The sequence below is a fragment of the Heteronotia binoei genome, chromosome 9 (assembly GCF_032191835.1).
Source record: "Heteronotia binoei isolate CCM8104 ecotype False Entrance Well chromosome 9, APGP_CSIRO_Hbin_v1, whole genome shotgun sequence".
Classification (NCBI taxonomy): domain Eukaryota; kingdom Metazoa; phylum Chordata; class Lepidosauria; order Squamata; family Gekkonidae; genus Heteronotia; species Heteronotia binoei.
The window spans coordinates 92,698,822-92,725,164 of record NC_083231.1 but is presented as its reverse complement, the minus strand read 5'-3'; the positions used below and the strand labels follow the sequence as shown (position 1 = coordinate 92,725,164).

The 26,343-nt window shown below is 42.6% G+C and overlaps 1 protein-coding gene across 1 annotated transcript in view; it reads right to left on the bottom strand.

The window, feature by feature from the left end:
* Window positions 1-8,093: 8,093 nt before the first annotated feature.
* DNAJB14 (DnaJ heat shock protein family (Hsp40) member B14) overlaps window positions 8,094-26,343 on the bottom strand; it is a 31,271-nt gene continuing 13,021 nt past the window's right edge. Inside the window, exons 3-8 of the mRNA XM_060247003.1 lie at window positions 20,619-20,764; window positions 19,407-19,589; window positions 18,541-18,635; window positions 17,264-17,373; window positions 9,687-9,859; window positions 8,094-8,689 (exon numbers count right to left, since the gene is read on the bottom strand). Of these exons, the coding sequence (XP_060102986.1) occupies window positions 8,565-8,689; window positions 9,687-9,859; window positions 17,264-17,373; window positions 18,541-18,635; window positions 19,407-19,589; window positions 20,619-20,764 (832 nt within the window). The 3' untranslated portion in view covers window positions 8,094-8,564. The remainder of the gene's footprint in view (window positions 8,690-9,686; window positions 9,860-17,263; window positions 17,374-18,540; window positions 18,636-19,406; window positions 19,590-20,618; window positions 20,765-26,343) is intronic.

The window sequence follows — 26,343 nt, the reverse complement described above, 5'->3', positions numbered from 1 at the left end:
GCAGCTCACAGCTTTAATGCCAGGAGCTCGCAAGTAGAATTTTTGCTCACAAGACTCCACCGCTTAGCGGGAACATTGATGGGGGTGGGGGTAGGAAGAGACCAGACCATTTTTTAGTAGGGTCATAATAAAATTAAGCGATTTTTGCATTCATCAGAACACTTAACTAGTTCTTAAATCTGAAAAAGGGGGAAGAGAAAAATATAATGCTGGGCTAGTAACAAAAGCCAGTGTGCAGCCTGTTAACCATTTATTTTTTTTTACTGCAGTTTTTCAGTGGACTGCAGCCCCAACTTTACTGGACCTAACCCCCCCCCCCCCCAAACTGTCCATTTTTTTTTTTTGTTAACTGCACTCCCCTAAGGGGAAGTGATTATGCCCAGACCATAATGGCTCAACAGCAGCCCTGATCCTCTTACAGTGAACACATATACGTAGATAGATCTGTAAGAAACAGCCAACACATCTTCACTTTACAAACAAGGGACTAGTACCTGGATGATTGTGAGTTTTCTGTCATGTTCAGATGAATATGCATTGAATATAACATGAGAATTCGCTATATAACATTGGAACAAATGTGATGAGTGGAGAGCTTATGTGTGGCATGATGTTCCTCATTGTAATCTGGTCCCACTCCTGACCAACAGGAACCTGCAAAATGACCCCCCCCCCCCCCACAATCTAATAATGGAATTAGTGGCTGTGGTCTTTTAAGGCCTCCCAATGTGTTAACACACATCCAAACCTCAGACCAAACTTTTAAAGCCCCACCTCACTTTGTTCCCATGATCTTGCTTGAACAATCTGTTAGAGGAATTAGGTGGCTGCAGTTATCCATCAAATGTACACATCTGCATCTTGTACAATTATAGGGGATTGTGTAGAGCAACAATCAGGTCATACACTGCTGTGCTATTTGGACCGGCAAGGCTACTACAAAGAAAGATGTGTTATATGTTTAAATTAAGCCTCGGAGAACCGTATGCCCTCCTTTTAACCCAGAGCTAACTTCACAGCAGACTCTTATTTATTGCAGGATAAATAATGACATGGACATCAATCTGCTATTCTGACATTTATTACTATTTTTGTTGTTTTAGCCCAGTTGACACAGGCTGCCAGTCGCTAGGCCTGGCTTGATTCCTTTGATTTGCTACGGGACATTTCCATGATTTTGCATGCTGATTCACTGCACACTTTCTCTATATTTAGGACTGCTTGCCATTCCATCCTACTGTGTAATGGTGTGCTTCTAGCACACGAAAGCTTATATTCTGATTAAAACTTTGTTGGTCTTAAAGGTGCTACTTGACTGCTTTGTTCTACTGCTTCAGACCAACACAGCTGATCACCTGGATCTATCTACAAAGATCTGAAGTCATTAATAACTTAGGTAAGGCAGTGTGACAATACTCTGCGTACCAGTATTTCACAATACCAGAGATCCACAGTTTCTTGTACAGCATATTTCAAATCCCATTCTTGGTATCCAAGTACAGGCCTTTCAAGGCATTGTGGGCAGCTTTGGGGATCCATGTGCAATGTAGGCTGCATTTGATTATTTGTAAAGAAAGGATGCATTCTGGCCTTATTCGCAGGCACTGGTGCTTTAAATGAGGTGAAACCAGCTTGAATTCACACAGAAAATAAGTTTATTTTGATATGTCTGATATTACATTAGGTACATTACAAATCAGATTTCTTTTTCTTTAAACCTAACCATTAAATCTATAGTTAAATAAAATAAAATCTTCCTTTGTTAAGATGCCACCTTAAGTTTCACTGCAATGTCACCTGCAAGGCTTCCATTATAGGCTTCATAACTATGATCTGCAAACAGTAGGACTCTAATCCTACCAGCCCTTTGAAAACTAACACTGAAGCCCCTTCCGACTTTTCCAGTGGGCAAGGGGGACGCATGTCTGGCAGCTCATCCTAGACGCATTTAATTTAAAAATAAAATCTGATATCAATAGAACTGACTTTTAAGTTAAAATTGGAGACTTCTGACATGTCAAATCAGAGATCACTATAAGAAAAACAACCAAGGGTAGCAACCAATTTCTGCCAGCTGGTTTGTAAAACACTTCCAAACATATTTCACTGTGGAGGAATGCTCTTGGCAAAATCAGATGTGCATAGGAATGTTCTCCTACATAGGCTCTCTGATATTAAGCATAACCATAGTGTTTCCCCTCAGCCATGGTTAAATATTATATCTGAACAAAACCAAGGTTCAAGGTTGGCTGCAAACCAAGATGCAACCCCTTACTTGGACACTGGTTTGTAAAACCACTTCAATCAAACTACTGTCAGAGCAGTTTCCCTCCTTTCTAGTCTCTCCATCTGCACGGTGACCAACAGGTATTGGTGTCTACCTTAGACATACACCCTTTGTAGACAGAGCTAAGCAGGGCAAGTTATATCATGGTTTTACTTGCCTGTGACCCTAACAAGTGTGGATAACAAACAGGAGTTGGTGCCAACCATGGTTAAGCATTTTGACTGTTTTGGGCCATAGTGGGTGAAGGAAGGAACTGGGGAAATGCAGCCCAAAATGCTCCTTTAAGTATAACAGGAAAAAACCCCATTGTTAAGGGTATTCTGTGCAAACATACCATGGAAACATTACACAATCACAAGTTTTGAGGTATGAAGCGATAAAAGAAATATATACATCTATGCATACAGATGCGCATGCAATCAATTGACGAGTTTAGCACTCCTCAAACTAACAGATAGGGGCAAAGTGAGAATAAACAAGTGACAAAAAACACAGATTAACAAGCTTTACAAAATAAATTAACTCGGCAGTTTCAAAGTAATCCTTAATATAAGGTATACGGTTCTGTTTAACATGCTTAAAAGGAAGATTAAAGAAAAGAATGCAAGCCTGTATTCAGTTCAGTGGTCTTAAAATACTTAATTGTCCTACAAATTAGGAAAAAGCATTCTTAGGTTAAACAGATGGTCCTCATATTGTCTAAATATAAGGACGTGGATTCATTAGTGATTTTGATTTAACAATCTTTGTTCATTTCAGTGAGGCCTGCATGGAAACCCTGCTAATGAGCAGAGGGCCTGTGTATTCTTCCAACTACAGCATTGATATTTTGCCTGCTGACAAATGAAAACTTAAATAAGGCTTATTGCCATGGAAGGCAGCACATTTTTGCTTCTGAATCCAGGTCCTGCCCTCTGATGGCTCAGTGAATACTAACCCACAGTCCTCCCAGGACAATGTAGCATTGCCTAGTGCTTTACCATCGTATATACCATCGTATCTAACCAACAGACAAGGAAGGTCCAGAAAATAATGCCTCGACACACACTATACCACTGCTTCTAAGACTACAAGCTTATTAGTGAATGCTGACACTACTATGGGTTTTTGGAATGGGGTTGGAGCCCAGGATAGCTTTATTTTGGAAGCAAAAGGATCCTCTCCCTAATATGAGTATCACTCCATAAATAAGGCCTGCTCCATACAGAGGACTGCAAACTAAGAAGTAACACAGCTGAGGCTCTAGAAGACAAAAAAGAAAAGAAAACATCACAATAAGGCTATCTAGAGAGATTCTTTTCCATGTTGCAAGCTTCTCACTACCACAAATTCCCTGAGACTGAGTCTAGGATTGACTAGCAAGAAAATTAAGAAACTGGCAGTTATGAAGATTAACACGAGAGAGAAAGATGTATGTATGTGTATGAGGAATTCTGTGTAAACTGGTGTTTGTATGTAAAAAAGAGCCCAGATTACATGAAAAATGAAATGTACATGCAAAGAACTAAAAGGATTTTGAACTAGCAGCAAAGTGTAAACATGCATTGTTCGGCTCTCCTGTATGGCATACATTTGTACCACAGCTGCTGAAGTGTGTGGGAACAGTGTCAGAATGAATACCTTGATTACTACTACAGAAAAGAGACTTATGAATGAATAATATGAATGGGTGGCAAAAGTATTTAAATAGCTATTCATGAAAGAAATCTTCAGGATTCTCTTTTTCAAAGGTAGGCTACTAGGGAAATTGCAGGTTGCTAAGAATTAGGGCAAATGACAGTCAGTCCCATCTGTGAGCTCCTTAAGGCAGAGTATAAACTCTTAAGCCTATTTGTTTCCATTGAGGTCACAAAGATAAAAATAATGAGTTTGACCAAGTGAAGAAGCATGCCTTATTTGGCTAATAAGGATCATGCTGAAGAGCACATTATGCAGACGATCTGTGACTGGCTTTCTCAATGCTTTTATTTAAAAGGAACTGCATGGGGATCTAACCAGGAAAACAGAACTGGAGGAAGGAGGGTGTTTTGATCCTGTGACTGCATTTGCAACCAGCAGTTTTGGAAGAGGATGAAACCTAAGAAGAGCAGGAGAAAAAGGATTAAACATCTCTACCGTAGTGCATGTGTACTGGTCAAATTAAGAGTCCCATGTGGCTACTATTCAGTAAAAGTGAAACAAGGAGAACTGAACACTGATCTCTGGGGTTTCTATTAAGTGCCTGGTTTTCACGGGAAAGATGCTCTGTTTAATATGTGGGCTGCCTATTCGGAAAATGTGTGTACTAAAAATGAAAAGAACCATCATATTTTCAGTTATTTTACAGAATGCTTTTCATTTGTGGGTCAGAGCAAAAAAATCCCCAAAGAGAAAATTCTTTAAATTCCAGTTGAAGGCTACATGCACACATTATAATATACCAAAGAATTACATTGAGTTTTGGAAAGAGAACTGCCAGGTCACTCAACGTAAAAAGAGGATTTTATGATTAAGCAACAAAAACAACCTTCCATACTCTAGCTGGCATTAAAAGGATTTAATTTCTCAAGTCATAGCTCATGTAGAGGAATGAACTTGCTTTTAAAAGTTGCTAATTTAAAAGTCGTATTTAATCAGTATGAAGTCTGTAAGCTTTCCTGCACAAAGATTTTATTTTTCATAGTTACTTAGTGCCAGTACAGTGCCATTTTGAAGAACCATTTTGCTCACTTCCCCCTCCTTACCTCAGCCTCCCATGTTACGTGGCTGACCATGCAGGGCCCTCCTTCCCAGCACTGCCTTTTTGGAGCTCACAGCGGCTGATGGGGAAAGGGTATGTGGGGAAAGATCCACCTCCATCAGCGCCTTCCTCTGACAGTGCATTAGATCCAACCCAACTGATCTACAGTGGCAGCATCAACTGCTTAAGACGATATTAATTGAAATAAATTGAGAATGTTTGCTCACACCCATGGAAGCAACTTTTTAACCATGATAATTAGATATGGGACACCACAGAATTCCTTCTTGCTGGGGTAAAGAGCTCAAGGGTAGGCTTTTAATGCATGCAAGGTCTGTTTGCAGCACTGATCCATGCAAATTGAGAGCATGTCTAGAACTGGCAGGGAGACATCAGAATTAGTGGGAAGGTTCATCCTCCGTTACTGATCTCTCTAATAAGATCTTCACAGAACCGTAACCAAGGACCATAAGGTACTTTTTAAACTGTGTATTACCAGTGGATTGCTCAGAATTTGCTTAATGGTTCTTGAAACAAAGTTTTGCTCACTCAAGACAAGCCATTTAAGCTTTTCACCATCAGAAAATAAATGTTACATGTATGTATCTTCATTAAAGAAAATGAAAGAGTCTCAGATTCAAAGAAACATCAGCTTCTATCAAGGAATCCTTGTAACAAGGCAATGTAGATGAGGCTTACTGTGATAATGGATTTAAAGCTGACTTACTAGGGTACACTGAACTCAGTTCCTATGACATGTATTCAGGATCATCTATCACATGTTAAGCAGTCGTGTTAAAACGGATAAAAGGAAGTACGTCTTCACCCAAAGGGTGATTAACATATGGAATTCACTGCCACAGGAGGCGGTGGCAGCTACAAGCATAGCCAGCTTCAAGAGGGGATTGGATAAAAATATGGAGCAGAGGTCCATCAGTGGCTATTAGCCACAGTATATTATTGGAATGGTCTGGGGCAGTGATGCTCTGCATTCTTGGTGCTTGGGGGGGGGGGCAAAGTGGAAGGACTTCTAGACCTACTTGTGAACCTGATGGCACTTGGTTGTTTTGTTTTGTTTTGTTTTTGCCACTGTGTGACACAGATTGTTGGACTGGATGGGCCACTGACCTGATCCAACATGGCTTCTCTTATGTTCTTATGATATAGCATATTTTAGATAAGAATTAGGATTATGAAATACCAGATCCGTAATTTTCAGTATTGGCAGAGGAAGTTAAGAAGCACCTCATCTCCATATTTACTCTGCAGTTAACTTGTCTAAACTATTTTGTTCTTATAGCAAAAGGAGGCAAATTAAGGGAAAACAACTTTAAAGTTGTGATACTACATGCAAATTCAGTGTACTAGAATGTACATAACATTAATTCCCCAATTCCAGCAAACTGGATGACCTTCAAAATGACTTATATTCGTTGGATATTATAGTGCAAACAGAACCTGTATGTTACTACTAAAAACAAACTGAAATAGCCTCACATGTACAGATGCTCAGGAACAGCTGCATTGCTCCTCTTTCTTGACCATAAATGATTGAGATGGGGACGGATAAGCATAAAAACCAACTGCTGGAGCTCATGCTAGACTTTGAATCTGAACTCAAGAGACATAGGAAATAGCCTTCTCCAGCTGGTGCCACTTGCCTGACTTGAGATTCCTTTTCACATGCAACGCATGTTGACTAAGTACAGGTTACAGAAAAATTAAATGACAAGTTGCACACAGAATAGCCATTACCCAAAATACCAGATCTCCAGATACAGCATGGATTTTCCCATGGCTGGCTGTGGAAAGGGAAAGACCCTTTAAGCAGTTGAAGGGCTCTGTGTTCTTGTGAATTTCTGAATCAAGGATAACAGATCTTAAAGCCACTTCAGGAAAGTTTACAATACAACCCCATGCAGAATTATTCCAATCCAAGCCCACTGATTTCAATGGGTTAGACAGGAATAACTGCACAAGACTGCACTATTGATCTACTTGTAAAATCAAATTCTGTATTTATGTTTTGCCATGGTAAGCTGGTTTGCTGGGCGAAAAACACAGCTGGGGTGCTCTATTAAAATACAGTTGGAATTGGCATTCCATGATATAATGTGGGGACTGATGAACTCTACTGCAAAGTGTATGGGATATCAACTTTTCCCATTTTGTTATTAAATCTGAAACAGCTATCAAAGATGTGCTGAAGTCAAACCAAGCACTTCTCAGGAACCAAGTAAGCTGTATACCATTTCTCAAAACTCCCTATTAAGTTTAGATTATAAAAAGTGGCTATATGCACTTTCATATATAGTCCCATAGAATTAGATCACTTCTGTTCCAATGTTCTTTATAAAATCTATCCTGCGTGCATCTGGGCTGAAACTGCAGATTTCCAACTTCTCAACCCTTGTCCCTAGCCATAACTGTACCATTGCAATCAGCATTCACAGCTACAATTCACTGACCAACTAAGTGTATAGTCAGCAAAAGAGTTTCAAAGGCACAAGGCTTAACCTTCAGAAGTGATTTTCCTGATCCACTTTTGATGGCCACACAGGATGCAGCATTAACAAAATTGCTGATCTCTCAAAATAACCACTACTCTGCTTTGCCAGTAAAAGAAAAGTAGCCTTGAGGATTCAGAGCACAATTCTTTAAGTTTCATACTCTGTTCAATTTTTAAAGGATGTACGTGAGACCCTAACCCACACTAAAAGAACCCAAGATTGTAGAGCAGCATCACGTGCTTAATCATATCAGGTATTCTTCTGGAGTACCAAAACAAAATGCTATTAAGTATTCCTAGAATTAAATGCATTATCTATACAATATTTTCCTTAAAATTTTTCATTTAGAGTCAATGTTTAATTCAGTTACCTGTTTTCTTACTGCTTTGATATAATGTATTAAAATCGCTGATCCTCTGGCACCCTATTGCTTTATCCAAATATAAATTATCAGGAATCTACATAGTCAAGTCATTTTTTAAAAAATACCATGTTCCCTCGAGCCAGACGCTTTTACGCAGAAGAGATTGTTACTTTTTTCCTTTCCATTCCACACATTTGACATCTGAGTAAGGAATGATATAAGCATACTATTTATTCCATCCATGAGATTAAAAGGTTTAATGCATCTAAATGCCTTTCAGATTTCCTTAACATTTTTATATACACAAAAGTATTCTTTTCCCACACATATTTACATGGCAAATATTTCAGAAGGAGAATTGCTACGTCTACATCTCTACAAGTGTCACAGCCCATCTGAGCGGCTTCTTCCTGCAGAAAAAGTTCACAGAAGCTTGGGGAGTAAAACTTAAATGACAATTCAGTGATGTAAACAAACTTTGTCTTATATTTTAGACTAATTAAAGAGACTATTAAATGATAACCAGTATTTCAGCATAAGGTTTTTGGAAACAGCTACACAGTAGAGTTTTACATCCCCTCTCCTTTCAGCTTTTATGACTGAATATTATTTTCTCAGTGTACATATTTGTTTTTATACACAGAAAGAATGTGTACTTCAAGCAGCACAAGCCAAAAATCTAGCTCATCCTCCTCGATAGATACTGGTCAACCGTTCCAGCTCTTTGCAGTTGTCCATGGAAATGGCTTCTGCTTTCCTCCGAAGGCGTTCATCTTGGTATACTTTTGCTGCATATAATAAATCTGTTTCTTTGAAAACAAAAACTAAGTGTTAGAGACTGACAGTAATTAACAGTGGTAACCTAATGATTTCATGGAATGCTAGTACTAAACTATAATGCTTCTGCTTGATTTTCCCTGCTGGATTCCCATCTACTACAGTGAGTGGTGACAATCCAAAATTGTGATTATGCAAAGTATAAGTTTTGCCACCCCAAGTCCCTCTTCACCCAGCACACTGACACACATACACACACATTTCAATACATACACAACTTCACCATCCCAGAGATGCTATGTGGTTTTCACTGTTTTTTTTAATAAACAAGCAACAACAAACAACATTTCTAGCATGCGCTGCAAATGTTCAAAGAACTCTGCAAAGCACTACCCTTAGTAAGCCTTCCATAGCCCTCCAAGGTAGACCACAATTATTACCCTTATACTGTGGATGGGAGAGGGAGGTGCAACGCTGAGAGAATAAGAGTTTCCCAGGGGCTGAAAAAATGGAGAGCTCATGGAAGGTCTTGATGGAGCTGATCTTCTACATTTCCCCCGAACAACCTACCATGTGCCCAAAACTCCACTCTGAGGACTGGTAGAGACTTGCAATAAACACAGGGTGGGGGGAAAGGTATTGCAACAACAATTGGGGGGGGGGTGACATCACATAAAGACACCTCTTTAGTTTGTTTGTTGTACCAGTGGAAGAGTGAAGAAGAAAGTTTTACTTGATTCCTCTCCCCCACTGCCATAGCTCTCTTTTGTAGCTTGTGAGGCTGTCCCTGATCTTACAGGGAATTGTCAGAAACAGCAGGCTGCATGGGGAAAGCAGGAAAACAGCTACTTTGCCAGCATATTTTATGATCACTTCCAGTGAAATCAACCCAATACGTTAAAAATTACATTAAAAACAAACACACACACGGAACAGAAATCCTGGAATCTTTTCACTTTAGTAATTCAATAATCTAATGCAACACTTTTATCTGCAAAACCTCGCAACTTCATTTATCAGTTTACTTACTTTGTTGCCTCTCTTTCCAGCAGTTATTTCGAATATTGGATACATAGTCCTCTTCCACATTCTTTTCCATCTTTTGTAGTGATGCTCCTTTGTATTCGTTTTTAAAGTCCTTGTTGACATAATAAGCAACACCCAAGTTCTCTGTCTGCATCTGAATGGTCTGGCCCAAACTCCTACAAGGAGACACAGATGCTTTGTCAGCCCTTCCAATGCTGCAGTCAGCCAAGAAAAAAGCTTGGTGCAATGTAGTTCTCATTAGGAGTTTTATCTATGCACATACAAGAAGAAGAATCAACATTTTTCTCTTCTACAACCATCAATAAGGGGAGGGGGAGTAACATCTGCAGAGCCCGTTTCTTTAGGCAAAAACAAGAAAGGTATCCTTGTGAAAAGCAGTTGACTTAGAAAGCAAAAGTAGGGATAAGCAAAGTGATTCAGGCAGACCAAGCCCCAGAGCAGAATCATAAACAACTTAAGAGGACACCAGTCCACTTGAAGCAGCAAAACAAATCCTAGCAGCTGTCGTCTTATGGATTCTCCAACTGGCTTCCAGTACAACCCTCCCCACCCCTCCATATCACTGGCTTGCGACATTACTGGGTTTCTCAATGAAATGGGTATCAGAGTTGTTTGAATGCTACTGCTAATTTGACCTTCACTATGGAGTTCCAAAGGGAAAAAAAATATTACTCTAATTCTATTCTTGGCAATTATAGAGGTAGATGACAGTCAATACTTTATTTGCTGCATTAATCTTTTCCCCAAAGCTGTGGTGATAATAACTGTCTCATCATGCCCATAAAGCCTATTTATCACTTCTGCATAGCCTTGAAGGTAGTTATTTCCTGCCTGAAGTCAATCTAGGAGTCATGCAACCAGAACACTACAATACTACAGTACAGAACAGTAACCACTAGTTAGAAAGCTATTTATGATGCAAACAATTAGTTTTGCATTCTGAAGAAAAAAAAATATTCCACCCCGCATCTCTTTTTCCAGAAATTAAATTTAGAATCCCTTTTAAATCTTTGAAATCGTTTTTTTTTTTTTAATGCATGGCTGGTTTTACTTCCTTGTTTAAAGTGTTCAGGTCTCATCACTGCTAAATTAAAATTACAAACTTTTATCTGGTTATAATTACATGCTGCTAAACTGAACCATTTAATTGATTTTTATTATTTTTATACTGGTGACAGCCACTTCTGTTATTGTTTTTATGTTATTCTCTCTTTATTTTGTACACTTGCCTTGAGACAGTTATCTCTATAGATAAAAAGTAGGTTGGGCCAAAATAAAGAAAATAAAGTAGAAACAAAAGGTTGCCAGCTTTTAAAATCCCTCCTGTCCCTGTGTTTTTACAAGGATTCTAAAAGTCATGGTAATTAAGAACTTTTTTGCAGAGAGATTGAGGTATGCTTGAAGGACAGAAATCAGAGAACAGAAATTCCTGCCAGCACTGAAGTCAAGTGCTGTAAGACAGACAGGTTGCTTACCTGTAACTGTAGATCTTTGAGTGGTCATCTGTGCATTCACACTCACGGGATAGAGTGCCTGCGCCGAGCCCCAAATTGGTACCTAAAAAGCCCGGGATTTTTTGCGCTCGGCACCAGCGGGCATGCACAGGCGTCCCAATATGCATGCTCGCCAGAGCCAGTGTGAGGATCCCGCCAGTTCCTTCCTGACCGCTGGAAGCCCCTACTAGAGGGAGACCGTCAGCAGTGGGGAAGGAGGGTGGGTAGTGTGAATGCACAGATGACCACTCGAAGATCTACAGTTACAGGTAAGCAACCTGTCTATCTTCTTCGTGGTCTCTGAGCTTCACACTCATGGGAGATTAGCAAGCAAGACATACCTGGAGGCAGGAAGACGGTCAACCAGAAGAAACAGCTTGCAGCACCGCAGCTCCCAGATGAGTCCTCTGCTGAGCATGCACATCCAGAGCGTAGTGCTTCATGAAAGCATGTGGAGAGGACCAGGTGGCAGCCTTGCACACGTCCGTGAGGGAAACGCCTTTCAGGAACGTCACCGATGTCGCCATCGCTCTTGTAGTGTCCACGAATGGGCCCAGGCAACGGCTTCGTTGCCAACAAATAGCACAAGTAGCATAGTTTAATAGTCTCAGTGAGCCACTTTGAAAGCCGCTGAGACAAAATTCTGGAACCCAACTTAGGAGCAGCATAAGAAACAAAAAGATGCTGGTCCTTCCGAAAACTCTTGGAGCGACTCAAATAAAACGATAAGGCACGCTTAACGTCCAAAGCATGCCACCTACGTTCCTCATCCGAGAAAGGTGTAGGATAAAATATGGGCAACCAAACTTCTAACTTAAGGTGAAACTGGGAAACCACCTTGGGAAGAAAAGAAATATCAGGAGCTAACGATACTCCAGACTCCTGAAAAACTAGATATGGGTAGTCACAACACATAGCCATGAGCTCCCCTGCACGGCATGCCGATGTGATTGCTACCAAAAAAGCAGTCTTCCAAGATAGAAGCTGTAAAGAACACGTGGCCATTGGCTCAAAGGGATGCCGAGTCAACCTGTCCAAAACTAAAGTCAAGTCCCACAGCTGTGGGGGTGACCTCGATGAAGGATGCAACCTGAGCAGACCCTTCAAAAACCTCTTAGAATGAGGGTGTGCAAAAACTGAATGCCCCTCAACTGACTCATGGAATGCAGATACTGCTGCCAAATAAACTTTAACCGACGAAAAGGCAAGGCCAGCATCCACCAGAGATAACAAAAATTCAAAATTCAAAAATCACCGATCGTCCCACCCGTTGGGGTGAGACTGCAGGATCCACTAAAAGCTGAAGAAACTTCCGCCATTTCCTGTCATAGGAATCACAGGTAGACAACTTCCTGCTGTTTAGGAAGACGTGTTGGACTCTGCTGAAGAACTCAGAGTCGATGAAGCACGCTGTCAGCTTCAGGTGAGGCACGTTGTGATGGAATACATGACCGACCTAAGCCTACAGAAGGTCCAGTTCCGCCGGAAACTGGTAGAAAACCCCCCTCACTAGGTGAAGCAAGATCGGGAACCAGTTCTGCCGAGGCCACCACTGTGTCATTAGGATGCAGCATCGCCTCTCTCTTGCAATTTTGTTGACAACTCTTGTCAGCAGTGGCAGAGGTGGAAACAGATATAGGAACCGACCTTCCCACGGGAACAACAGACTGTCTCCCAACGACTCTGGATCCGTGCCCCCTCTGGAGCAAAACAGAGGACACTTCCGGTTCCTGGCTGTGGCAAACACGTCCACCTGAGGGTACCCCCAGAGCTGAAACACAGGACGCGCCACTGTATCTCCCACTCGTACGGGGATGCTGCACCCCTGCTCAACGAGTCCGCCTGCAGATTGAACACCCCTGGGAGGTGCGCAGCCTTCACGTAGATGTCGTGCTCCAGGCACTCCAACCATAGTTCCAGTGCTAGCACACAGAGCCGTCTAAAAACTGTCGCGCCCTGCCTGTTGATATAACACAGGGCAGTAGTATTGTCTGTTAACAGGGCAACCACCTTCCCCGCCACCATGGGCCAGAAAGACCGAAGGGCAAAACGAACTGCCAGCAGTTCCAGGTAATTTATATGACAATGAGTCAATAGAGAAGGCCAAGGGCCCCCCACACAGAGAGAGTCCATGTGAGCACCCCATCCCCACAAAGACGCATCTGTGGTGATCATAACTGTTGTCGCAGGTAGGTGGAAGGGAGCTCCCTGACAAATGTTGTCCCTGGATTTCCACCACTTCAGGGTCCTGGGAGTCAAAGGTGGGATTATGAACTTCTTGCGAGGTGAGTCCCGTAAAGGACAAAATTGCCTGAGAAACCACAATTGAAAGCCTATCATACTCAATTTCGCAAAAAACAGCACGCTTGTAGTCGCCGCCATCAGCCCCAGCATCCACTGCAGCTGTTGCCTCGTGCCCCATTTCCGACACTGTAAAAGATTGACAAGATTGATGATATCCGTCGCTCTCTGCTAAGGGAGAAAGGCACGGTGAAGATTTGTGTCCAGCAAAGCCCTTATGAACTGAACTGTCCGTGATGGAGTAACATGAGATTTTTCCATGTTGACCTGCAGACCTAAGGTGTGAAGAAGACGAAGAGTGGTGGTAATATGGCTGGACAGACTTTCTTTCGACTCTGCCACAAGGAGCCAATCGTCGATGTATGGAAAGACGACTATCCCTTGAAGCTGGAGATGTGAGGCCACAATACTCATCATCTTAGTGAACACCCGAGGTGCAGTGGACAGACCGAATGGAAGGGCTTTGAACTGGAAGTGGTGGGAACCTACTGCAAACTGAAGGAAATGCCTGTATGCAGGATGGATGCTGACGTGGAAGTAGGCATCCTTGAGATCCAATGTCGCCATCCAATCCCCTTGATTGATGAGGGGAAGAATTGTCTGCAGTGTGCACATTCTGAATTTTTGGTACATGATAAACTTGTTCAGATTCCAAAGGTCCATGATTGGTCTCAGTCCCCCATCCCGTTTGGGAACCAGGAAATAACGAGAGTAGAAACCTCCCGTTCTGGCCTCTACTGGGACCCATTCTATGGCTTGTTTCTGTAGGAGGTTGCTCACTTCCGCCAGCAGAGGTGGGGAAGAGGTGGTGATAATCACAGATTGATTCGGAACCTGAACAAAGTCTATTTTGTAGCCTTCTGCGATGATGGAAAGAGCCCACCTGTCTGTAGAGATTGACTCCCAGGCCAGAAGAAATGGACGAAGGCGGATAGTTGATGAAATAGGGGCGGTGACGCGTGCTACCAGAAAGTCAAAGGCCCTGCTTTTGTGTGTGAGTACCCTTAGACTTGCCAGTGGTCTGAGCTGAAGCGTAGTGGTTTCTGTTGTTTCCCCTGTATGGAGACCTACTCTCAGGTTGGGAGGAGCGAGGTCTCCACTGTTGTTCTGGGGAGAATTTTTGATATGGCTTCCTGCACCAGGGTTTATGCCACTGTTTCGGTTTAGCAACCCTAGAAGAAGCCGGGACACCCAGGTTCCTCGAGGTCTTTATGCTCTTGTCCATCTCCTAGAGGACATTGTCAGTGGTAGAGCTGAAGAGACCTTCACCCTCAAAGGGTAGATCTTCAACGAAGGCCCTGGTGTCCTGCTGAAGAGCCATCAATCTGAGCCAGGAGTGGCGGCGAAGGCAGACAACAGATGTGATGGTTTTTGCTGACACATCCATCGTGTCCTTTGCTGCAGCCAGTTGTTGCTTGGCTACAGCAAAGCTTTCCTTCTGCAGCTTCCTAGCAGCAGACCTCTTCTGCTCACTCAGGGAAGACAGGAGGGGGGTGAGTTGTTCCCACACAGAGTATTGGTATCTAGCCATGCATGCAGCATAGTTAGATACCTTTACCCCCAATGCTCCAGCAGAATAACATTTTCTCCCCACGTTGTCCAGCTTCTTTCCCTCCTTGTCCGGTGGGGAGGAGTGAGTCTTGCGTGCCTTGGATGAGGATGATACAACCATTGAATTTGGCTTAGGTTGGGTGAACAAGAATTCAGCACCAGTCTCTTGGACTTGGTACATGTGGTCCAGTCTCCTGGAAGACACAGGTGTAGAAGCCGGCTTCACCCAGGGGTCCTTCACCGCCTGCAAGACGACCTTCGTAACAGGCAAGGCAACTGTCGTCGACGTGTCCCGTTGCATAATGTCGAAAACGGTGTCGTCTATGACTAGCTGCGGTTGTGTCACCGGGAGGGAGAGGGAGAGTGTCATCCTCTTCACCAAGTCCCCATACAACTTCAGATCTTCCGATGGAGATACGGGAAGATCCTCAGCAGTATGTGACACTGGCAAAGGCTCCAAAGCTCTGTCCGGATCGTTGGGACCGACCTCGAAGTCTGACGACGAGGAGTTCCTTCTCACCAAGTGTTCGGAGAGTACCAGCGTCGAAGCTCTCACAGGTGACTGAATCGATACCGATGACCGAGCCTGGACTTCTTCTACCATCACGCCACGTCTCTCAGGCGGGATCGACACCGAAGCCGACGGATGTCGCCTAGAGTGCTGCGAGATCCTCAACAGAAGAGATGCCTCAGACTGTTGATCCCAATCAGCAAAATCACGAGGGGGGTACCACTGGTACGGCGGGTACGGGTAGGCATAGGGAGAAGGCCACTGGCGCTGATCCCACGGCGGAAGCGGCAGGAAATGGCGAACCATAGTAGTTGGTTCTAGCTCTCTCCGTCCCCTCGTCTGATCAAGCAGTGCCAACAGCTCAATCGGTACCGAAGCTTTGACCTTCGAGATCGAGCCACTGTCACTCTGACGGCGCGTCCCAATGAGTGGGAACATTGGGTCAGGTCAATCTCGTGCTCCGATGCAACGGCTGCAAAGCACTGCCTCTCAACACCGAAGGGCTCCGATACGGAGACACCAAGATCTTCCTGGGTGGAGCAACCTGCATCGATGCCAAAGCGTCTTGAGAAGGGGAAGGAGCGCAGGACGATGTTTTCTTCTGCTTCTCCTTTGACTTCTACCGTAGGGATGATTGGGTGCCCGAGTCATCCTGATGCTTCTTGGCTGGAGTGCCCACTGACCCGTTTTGTGGGTCGACCTTGCTCGATCGGCATATCAGCCTGAATTGGTGATGTATCGACTGATGTGACCGTAGGGGCCGTGGATTCCCCCATTGGTACCGACGGGCTCGATGCCATCTTTGAAGTGCCGACTCCACCAGAGCGGCTGAAAGCCTCGCCGCACGATTTTTACGAGTTTGCTTTGAAAAAACTCAGGCAGTACAGACAGGAATCAATGCGGTGTCCCTCGCCCAAACAGAGGAGACAGAGGGAGTGACCGTCGGGAGGTGCAATCTTTTTTCCACAGGAATGGCACCTCTTAAAAAAAACCCCAACACCTTTCCATAGACGCCTGAAAAAACCCACACAGAGGCATTCTGAGGGGGAAAAAGGGGGGAAACAGCCCCGAAGGGCAAAGTCCAACAATTATTTTTTTTTAAATAACACTAACTACCTTAACAACCAACTATCTAACTACACTAAGAAAACAACAAACAGGCTATATACAACTAGGATAATTAATCCAAAGATTACTTTACCGACTGGGGACAAGAAAGGAGATCTTCTCAGCGCAGCGGTCAGAAAGGAATCGGTGGGATCCTCGCTTTGGCTCGCATGCGTATTGGGATGCCTGCACATACCCGCTGGTGCCGAGTGCGAAAAAATCCCGGGCTTTTTAGGTACCGATTCGGGGATCGGCGCGGGTGCTCTATCCCATGAGTGTGAAGCACAGAGACCACAAAGAAGATTATCACTGTTCCATGATATTGACAGTCCCAAAATCTATAATTCAACCAAACTGAACTTCAGCAGCATCCCATTCTTTAAGGTTAACAGATACTGTACACAGTACAATAGTATTTCTTCCTTTGGGATTTTTTCATGTTGAGAATATGCTTACCAGGGAAAACTATGCAAAGTCTGACAATGCAAGCAAGAGGAAGCCTTTACAATATGCAAGACTGAAAATGCAGAAAGGACAGGTGTTTTTAAAAATGTCAGAGTTCATTATACATTTGTAACTGGGACAGATGTACTTACGATCTTGGGTATAAGGAATAAGGAGGGTTAGACACCATCAACTGGCTCAACAAAGAGACTAGAATCAACACGATAATTGGCATCAGCTGGATGAACATAGAGAAGCCACCCTGGAGAACAAAACAGGACATGAATCCCAGAATTATTTTAGTTGGAAGGCTTATAGCTATCTCCTGTTGTCCTGAGGCAAGAAAAATTTGAACCTAAACAACCTCTAAAAGACTCCCATCCAGTCGCTTCTTGAAAGCTTCCAATGAAAAAGATTTTGAAACCTCTAAGGCAACTTGTTCCATTTATGTTCTGCTCTTTTCATCAGTTTAAACTAATTCTGTCTATTCAATAACAAGTTTATCTGGCCCTTCTGTCAGGACAACATTTGTCTTTCTCCTTTCCCCACTTCATCCTCAGGAGAACTCTGTGAAGCAGATTAGGCTGACTTTGTGTCTAGCCCAGGACCACCCAGAGTTTCATAACGAAGCAGGGATTTGAACCCAAGTCTCTTAGATCCTAATCCAACACTTTCACCAGCGTACCACTCTGGTTCTCTCACTGTTTTGTGCTCAATCTTTTTTTTTTTTGGAGGGGGGGGTAATATTGATGTTATTTTTAAACATAGCAATGACTATTTAACTAGTTCAATTCTACCAAGATCATTCTGGCAGGTCAAAATGTATCTAATTTTTTTTATCATGGCAAGAAATCTGAATATGTTACTAGTTATTTGCAACTGCCTGAAAAAAGCAGCCTCCAACTTTACAATAATAAATTAAAAACCATGAAGCATTTCTGTAATACAAGAATCTAATTAATCTTCACCTTCGCCTGACAAAATAATCTGAAATTTACAACTTAGAAAATTGGGGGGTTTATAACTACTTTAATCCAATCTTTCATTTTGAACCTTGGAACTGAATCCAAATGTCAATCTTCAGAAAGTTTGTGCCCCATAAATAGCCAAATGCCTGAGTTTCACATGTGGTCCAGAATCTAGGGTTGAAGCCACCTGCTTTTCCATGGGCAAAGGAGGATCCTCTTTTGACCACTGTCAGCAACAGTGGGAATCACAGAGGCAAAAGTCAAGAGGAAGAAGAAGGAGTAGCAAGGAGTGGAATTGAGTGAGACTGAGTAGAAAAGTTTACAGGATCTAGCCCTTGATTTAAAGCAAAACAGATTAAAAGAACTGCAAGACATGTTGACTGTTTGGTTTTACTCCAAGGAATACTATACTCTGCCAGAAAGCACATGTTCAAGTAAAGTTTTGCCAAGGATAAACATACATCACCCCTCTCCTCTTCTCTCTCATGTCCGCTATGATGATGCTGATTCTGATGACTGTAGCCAGACCGCCCATTAGAAAATGAATGCACGCTACCTAAAGAAAATAGGGAGAAGAGCATATGAAAAAATACATACATTGAAAAGATGGATGAGGAATCTTAATGCTCAGTTTGAGACCATAAAATACACAATATGACCTACATAGTGGTACAAATAATATCTTGCCCTTTCAAAAACAAAGCAGAAAAATGCAGATGAAAAACACTTGGCCTTTTCCACATGTAAGATATATACCAGCCATTCACACAAAATCTTTTACTAGACTGCTGGCTGTGGATAGAGATTAACCCTCAAGCTTTAAAAACGCATTCTTCAGGTGCGGAATAGGAAAAATAAAATTCCAAATATGGTTGCCAATAGGCCTGGAGAAAAATGTCATGTCTCTTTAATAGAGGCATAATGGGATGTTACTTACTGGGTGATGTTATTTACCTCCATGCCATGAACTGTTTCAACAGCACATTCCCACACTTTAAACCTCTATTAAAAGGATAGGACACTTTTCTCCAGGCCAGTTGGCAATCTAATTCTAAACAATATATACAGCATCCTTAAATGATTCAGTGGCATTCTGCTGGCAACTGATAAACACCTAGCAGGTAGCAAAATAGTTAACAGTTACTATTACAATATTTATATGGTGTTTTAAAATTAGGTCCCATACAGAGCACAGAAGGCAGCACGGAATCCAATATAAGCTCCTTAATATTAGGACAGGGGTGGAAGTGAATGGTGGGATGATAAAGAAGAAATAACAGGACACTGGTAAAAAAGATAAGGGTTAGTTGCTTCATAGGATAAATACCTGTTGGGAATGCCCCTCCAAAGAACATGTTGAAGAGGTCCTCTGGAGTAATGTCTGCTTCACAGCCCCTGTGGAAATTAAATCTACCATTGCTGGGATGACTGCATGGCTCTTCACTACCTGTGAGGTCATACTGTTTTCGCTTTTCTGGATTGCTTAACACAGCATATGCATTGCCGATCTCTGAAATGCAGGGTGGAAGGAAGAGAAAAATAATCACTTTGAGATACATATATGGTAATGGCAACATAAAAACATGCATCCAGAGCTGCGTAACCTGCACTGAGTCATGCATCTATGATGACATCAGCCACTGTGCAAAAGAAGGGAAGAGTGTGGCACTGCACACTATATTCCTTGAAAGGAAGTATTTGTTAGCCTCTATCCCTTCCCTTTTAAAAGGTAAAGGTAGTCCCCTGCGCAAGTATCAGTCGTTTCCAACTCTGGGGTGACGTCGCATCATGACGTTTTCATGGCAGACTTTTTATAGGGTGGTTTGCCATTGCCTTCCCCAGTCATCTACACTCCCCCCACCCCCCCCAGCAAGCTGGGAACTCATTTTCCCAACCTCGGAAGGACAGGAGGCTGAGTCAACCCAGCTTCCGCCGGGATCAAACTCAGGTAGTGAGCAGAGAGCATGGACTGCGGTACTGCAGGTTTACCACTCTACACCACGGGGCCCTCCCCTTTTACACAGCTGGAAATGAAAGTATAACACCTTAGTAACAAGGCAAAGAGGTATCACAGCACAATGATGTATTATTATTTTTCTAAACAATATGTGCCAATGATATCAGATCTACCATATCTCAAACTGCTTTTGAAATTCCCCTCAGACATTGCCCATCAAGCAGGAATTGTGACATGTGGGGGAGGAAGAATATTCAACACACAATTTCAGCCCTTCCCTTTGCATTTGGAACTGTTATGCATAGTTGTTTGGACTGCTCTCTGCAGTCCTAACAGGGATGGGAATTATTACTCTTTCTGTACAAGGGCACTAGTAAGACTTTGTTAAGATTAAAGGTATGGTTTCTTTTTTTCAGACACTTCAAGTTGTTTTAGGATTCATATCTGTAGTTGGATCTTAAAGTGTCCTTCCTCTCATAGGAATAGTCCTGAATCCAAGTTGCTGTTATAGCGATGAGTATCAACACAATGAGCCGGGTAGCAAACATTCTCTCCCCTACAAGAGAATTATAAAAATGTTACTTTTAAAAGCTTCTGTTGCTCCTGATGCATGGTTTTTGTCAGGATGAAACTTCAGAGCAAGCTTTCTATAAGCTTTCTTCAAGTCTTCTTCACCAGCATCTTTGGACACTCCAAGGACTTCATAGTAATTTTTACATTTCTTTATACTGCAAGAGAGAATAAGGGAACTTAGGCTAATGACAGTTCATTTGTTATAATTTTCAAACATACTAAAAAGGGCTCTTATCAGGGATTGTTTTGTAGAAAAATAAGTGGTGGAGCTCATCCAGGGATGGGCAAGGTAAGGAAGGAGGAGGTGGAACTTTCAGAAAGGTTCAGGAGCTGTGCTCCTGTGAACTCGTGCTGAATCCAAGGCCTGGCTCTTATACTTCATCTGAATAACAGAGTTAGTGCCTGTACTTCAGTCTTCGATGCATATTCTACCAATTGTATAAAACACCTCTCCAAATTAGCAGAACTCTTAACAAAACCTTGATTATTATTACCTACTACAGTGCAGCTTTCCCACAGAGAAAATAACTGCAAGAGATCAGTGCCTAATAGATGCAGACTTAAGTTTTCTGAACGAAAAACAGAACTGAAAAATAAAGCCTCTTATGCTGAATTAATGACTGGGAAGAATGATTATCTAATTTGTTAGGCTAGTAAAAATAATTCATATGGATCCACAAATTTGTAATCTCTTGAATGAATCTGAATATTTTGTAGTAAAAACACAAAGAAGAAGCCCTAAGGAACCTTTTCCTCCTCAAAAAAATGTGTATTTCTGCCCTAGGTTCACTTTATTGACTTCTCTCAAAAAGAGTGCGTTAAGAGTAAACATAATTTTAAAAATTACATATTCCTCACAAAAGCCAACTGGTTTCAAAACAATATTTCGAATCAGCACAACTATAATGCAGAAAAATGGTGCGGCTTATTCTCTCACAGCAACAACGATACAAAATTAAAGAAGCCCACATATTTCTCTTTAGGTGCAGCTGTAGATACTGCTGGGACCACCCTAACATTTTCACATCTGCCGACGTGCTTCTCACTGACCCCTTTGCTCAAACAAATGAGCAACCTTCTGTTCAACCTCTCTCACAGATTCTGCATGATCACTTAGGACTTATGCAATCAGTAGAGAATTATTGCATCTTTCACTGGTCCCAACTGAGTCAAACTGTCACTGAGCAACACTCTGTTGAAGCAGTATGGTAGTTCGCTGGTGAGTAGTATCTCATGTGTATAGGATATTAAAACAAAAACAAAACACAAGAGTAAGGTTTATTATTTCTCCCTAGCACAGTGCCAGAGTTTATACCAGTGCAAATACAGCTGACCTGGTTATTTTGAGACTAATCAGATTCACAGTTGCCTCTTAGTTGTATCCTACCCACATTGCACTGATGGAAGAAGAGGAAGGGCCAATATTGGCCTCTTTGCTGCAGCCCTTAACCTCTACAGGTGATCATCCCTATTCCCAGCATCTTTTATAAGGATTAAATTAATTAAATTCATTTATATCCTTCCTTTCTCCCCAGTGGGAAGCCAAAGCAACTTACATCATTGTCCTCTTGTCCATTTTGTCCTCACAACAACCCTGTGCAGTAGGTTAGGCTGAGAGTATGTGACTGGCCCAGCAAGCTTCCACAGCATGAGTAGGGATTTGAACCTGGGTCTCCCATATACTGTTCTAATATTCTTAACCACTACACCACAATAGCTTTGGGTTACAAAGTCCTGTGCATGAAAGGGGAGAGTAGGATCTACTCCATTTCTTAACACTTGTTTTGCTACTTAAGGAGGCACAGGGAAAGTATTCCAAATAAATGCCTCAGAATACGGGAGACAGTCAATACAACTTCTACCACTCTTTGGAATGTCTGCTTTTATTCCAGCTTAGTACAGCAATTTTACTTCACAGTGTACTACAGTGACACAAATCTTCCTTTCTTGAAAGACAATCTAACTTATGCTTAACTGTCTACCTTTGATGAACAAGGCACTAAAAGAAAAAGGGTATCAGCTGTACTCAACAAGACCAAAAGGGCCCATGCTTGCTGTGGAGATATGCATTTTTCTTTGGCAGTTTGAACTGAGCAAAACTTTCATCTTTAGTCTTTAAAAGTTGTCTCCCTCTTGGCAGAGAACAGGCAGGAACAGGGAAGTCAATTTAAATGCTTTTGAGCCCATCTCAGCCACCCTTTGAAAATGCTAACAGGTCTAGAGAGAGACAATAAGATGGTCAAGCCCCCCCCCCCCCCCCCGCTAGAAAAGTGACATCTAGCACAGCAGTAGCCAAACTTAACATAAGAGCCACACAGAATAAATGAAAGATGTTTGAGAGCTGCAAGACATGAACAGATATTACACACATGTCTTTATTAAGACTCTTAATACTTTCTTTTTACAGAAAGCATTTACATGCACTTTACAACATTACCATGCTAGAAGGAGACTTTTAAAAAACAAAGCTGGGAATAATGGTCCCCATAAACCCAGCATAGGGAAAGGTAAGGGAATTATTTTTTAGCACCAGGGGAGAAGGAAACACACATGTACCATATAAATCACTGATCACTGTTTGCATCATTATGCATCTTCTTTGCCTTGACACCAAGGCCAATAACTACTGCTTCAATAAGAGCTATGAAACTAAGGAGGAACTGCACAGTGCTCTTTAACTCCATCCCTTATTCCAGTGGCTCCCTCAGCTCTTGTGCTCTCTTTACCTGCTCTAGGTCTCTGGGAGACCTCTGAGGTAGAGAAGATGAACTTGCAAGCCTGCCTATTTCCCATTCCTTCTCCACTTCACACACAGTCCCAATACTAAGCACACTTACTTGAGAGAAAGCCTGCATTAAGTTCCTCCATGACCTCCAGGAGCCACACAATGTGTGAAAGAGCTGCAGTTTGGCCACCGGGCAAAAGTTTGGAGGTTTAAACCTCTTCCCAGAGGTTTCAGGGGTAGGCAAACAGGGATGATAAAATTCCTTAGAATGAGAAAGAGGGTGTGTTGTACTGATTTCATTGAGGAAAACAGAACTCTGATCCAAGGTCAGTAGGAGGCAGCCATTGCCATGTGCTGGCTAACACACCTGAGCAGATGCTTTAAAGCAGTGGTGGGGAACCTTTTTTCTGTCATGGGCCATATGGATATTTGTGGGCTATAAAAAATTATCAACTTAAAAAACATTGCTCTGCCAAGGGAGAATGTTTCAGGCCAGCAAAAATAATGCAAATAATTGTTTTTCTATTTGAAGTCATGTGAGGAGAGCCTAATCTGGCGCACACACACGGCCCACCGCCCTAGGCAAATGCATAGGTCCAGGGCTTTTTTGTAGAAAAAGTCCAGTAGGAACTCAGTAACATATTAGACCACATTCCCTAATATTAGCATATTAGGTCACACACTCATTAGCATATTAGGCCACACCATCTGGGATAATCAAGTGCAAACTGAACTGTGACAGTAAATTTTCCAGCCCCTGCAGCAATTTTGGCTGGCCAGCCAGGCCCCAGGGAGGCTACCGCACAGTACATCCGGGCCCTGTGATCCCTGCCTGGCCCTGGGGAGGCTGCTGCACAGCATGGCTGGGCCCCACAATCCTTGTTGGCCAGCCAGGCCCCAGAGAGGCTGCCACATGGATCGGTTCGGCCCAGCAATCCCCGAGAGCCCTCGGGACAGAGGTTCCCCACCCCTGCTTTAAAGTAAAGGCAACCCGTTAGAAAAACAGTAACCTTTTAAGTGAGGGAGCCTGACTTATACTAAGATTCATTAGGGCATATACAGATGAAGAGACAGATGAACTGCACTATACCCTTTTGTTTGGATCCCTTGCTCAATCTGATGCTGTGCTGAAAGTACACATGTGGATATATTCTTTTTAATAAATGCTTTATAACTTTTAATACTGGCAGCAGTTCTCTGTACCACCTTAGTCCTCCGTCATTCTGGGCACACTTCTTTTAAAAGGGAGAACAGGGGCCAGTCAGTTGGTAAGCAGCTCCCTCAGTAGTACACAAGACAGTAAGCTGCCCCATAGAAACCAGTTGCTGGACAGCAGGAGACACAGAGGTGAGGAAGTGGGAGTCTTGACCTTTCAGTGGGCAATTCCTACAAAAGCCAGGTGGTGGCAGTGGTTGAAATGTCTCTGGTTCGGGAGGACTCATCTCAAAGAGATGAAGGGTTAGCTGTTACTTTTCTACCAGGTAATGGATCAGAGTTGTCCACTGTGATGGTAACAAACAGTATGGACTGTCTGCCAAAGTCTCGAGGCGGCAGGAGGAAGGTTGCGGGCCTAGCTTGCCTGGGAAATTATAGATGTTTGTATGCAAATGCTAGAAGTGTTCGAAGTAAAATTGGTGAATTGGAATGTTTAGTGTTGGGAGAAAACATAAACATTGTGGGAATTTCAGAAACTTGGTGAAATGAGGAGAATCAGTGGGACACGGTGATTCCTGGATATAAGTTATATCGGAACCATAGGGAGGGAAGGGTTGGAGGTGGGGTGGCTCTGTATGTCAGAGAGAATATACAGTCCAGTAAGACTGAGGTCAGAGAATTAGATTCCCTTCTACAAATGCTTTGGGTTGAAATAGAGGGCCCAAAAGGAAATTTAACTATGGGAGTTTGTTATTGCCCACCAAATCAAAAGATAGAGGATGATTATAATATGATGGAAGGACTAAAGATAGCGACTAAACGTAAAAAATGTGTCGTAATAGGTGGTTTTAACTACCCACAGATTGAATGGGTCAATGTGTGTTCCGGTCGAGAGAAAGAGATTGAGTTTCTTGATGCTCTCAATGACTGTGCTATGGAGCAGATGGTCTCAGAACTGACCAGGGGTGGGGCGATCCTGGATTTGGTCCTAAGTAATGCCCAAGACTTGGTGAGAGATGTAAAAGTGATCGCACCGCTTGGGAGCAGTGACCATAACGTTATTGATTTCACCGTTTGTATAAATAGGGAGTTGCCCCAAAAGACCGGCACAACCATGTTTAACTTTAAAAGGGGTAAATTCTCTGAGATGAGGAGGCATGTGAAGAGGAAACTGAAAGGAAAGGTAAATACGGTCAAAACCCTTGGGGAAGCTTGGAGGCTGTTTAAAACTACAATCCTATAAGCTCAGATAAAATATATACCACAAGTTAGGAAAAGCACAAACAGGTATAAGAAAAGGCCTGCATGGTTAACAAACAAAGTAATGGAAGCTGTAAAAGGTAAGAAGGACTCCTTTAAGCAGTGGAAAGCTAGTCCAAGTGAGATTAATAAAAGGGAACACAGGCTGTGGCAAATCAAATGCAAGACTGTGATCAGGCAGGCAAAAAGGGACTATGAGGAGCATATTGCAAAAAACAAAGACCAACAATAAAAATTTCTTCAAATATATTAGAAGCAGGAAACCAGCCAGGGAGGCAGTGAGGCCCTTGGATGACCAAGGGGTAAAAGGATTACTGAAGGAGGATAGGGAAATGGCTGAGAAGCTGAATGCATTTTTTGCCTCCGTCTTCACTGTGGAAGATGAGAAGTGTTTGCCCGCTCCAGCATGGGTTCTGTAAGGGAAGATCTTGCCTCACTAACCTGTTATATTTCTTTGAGGGGGTGAACAAACATCTGGACAAAGGAGACCCAATAGATGTTGTTTACCTTGACTTCCAGAAAGCTTTTGATAAAGTTCCTCATCAAAGGCTCCTTAGAAAGCTCGAGAGTCATGGAGTAAAAGGACAGGTCCTC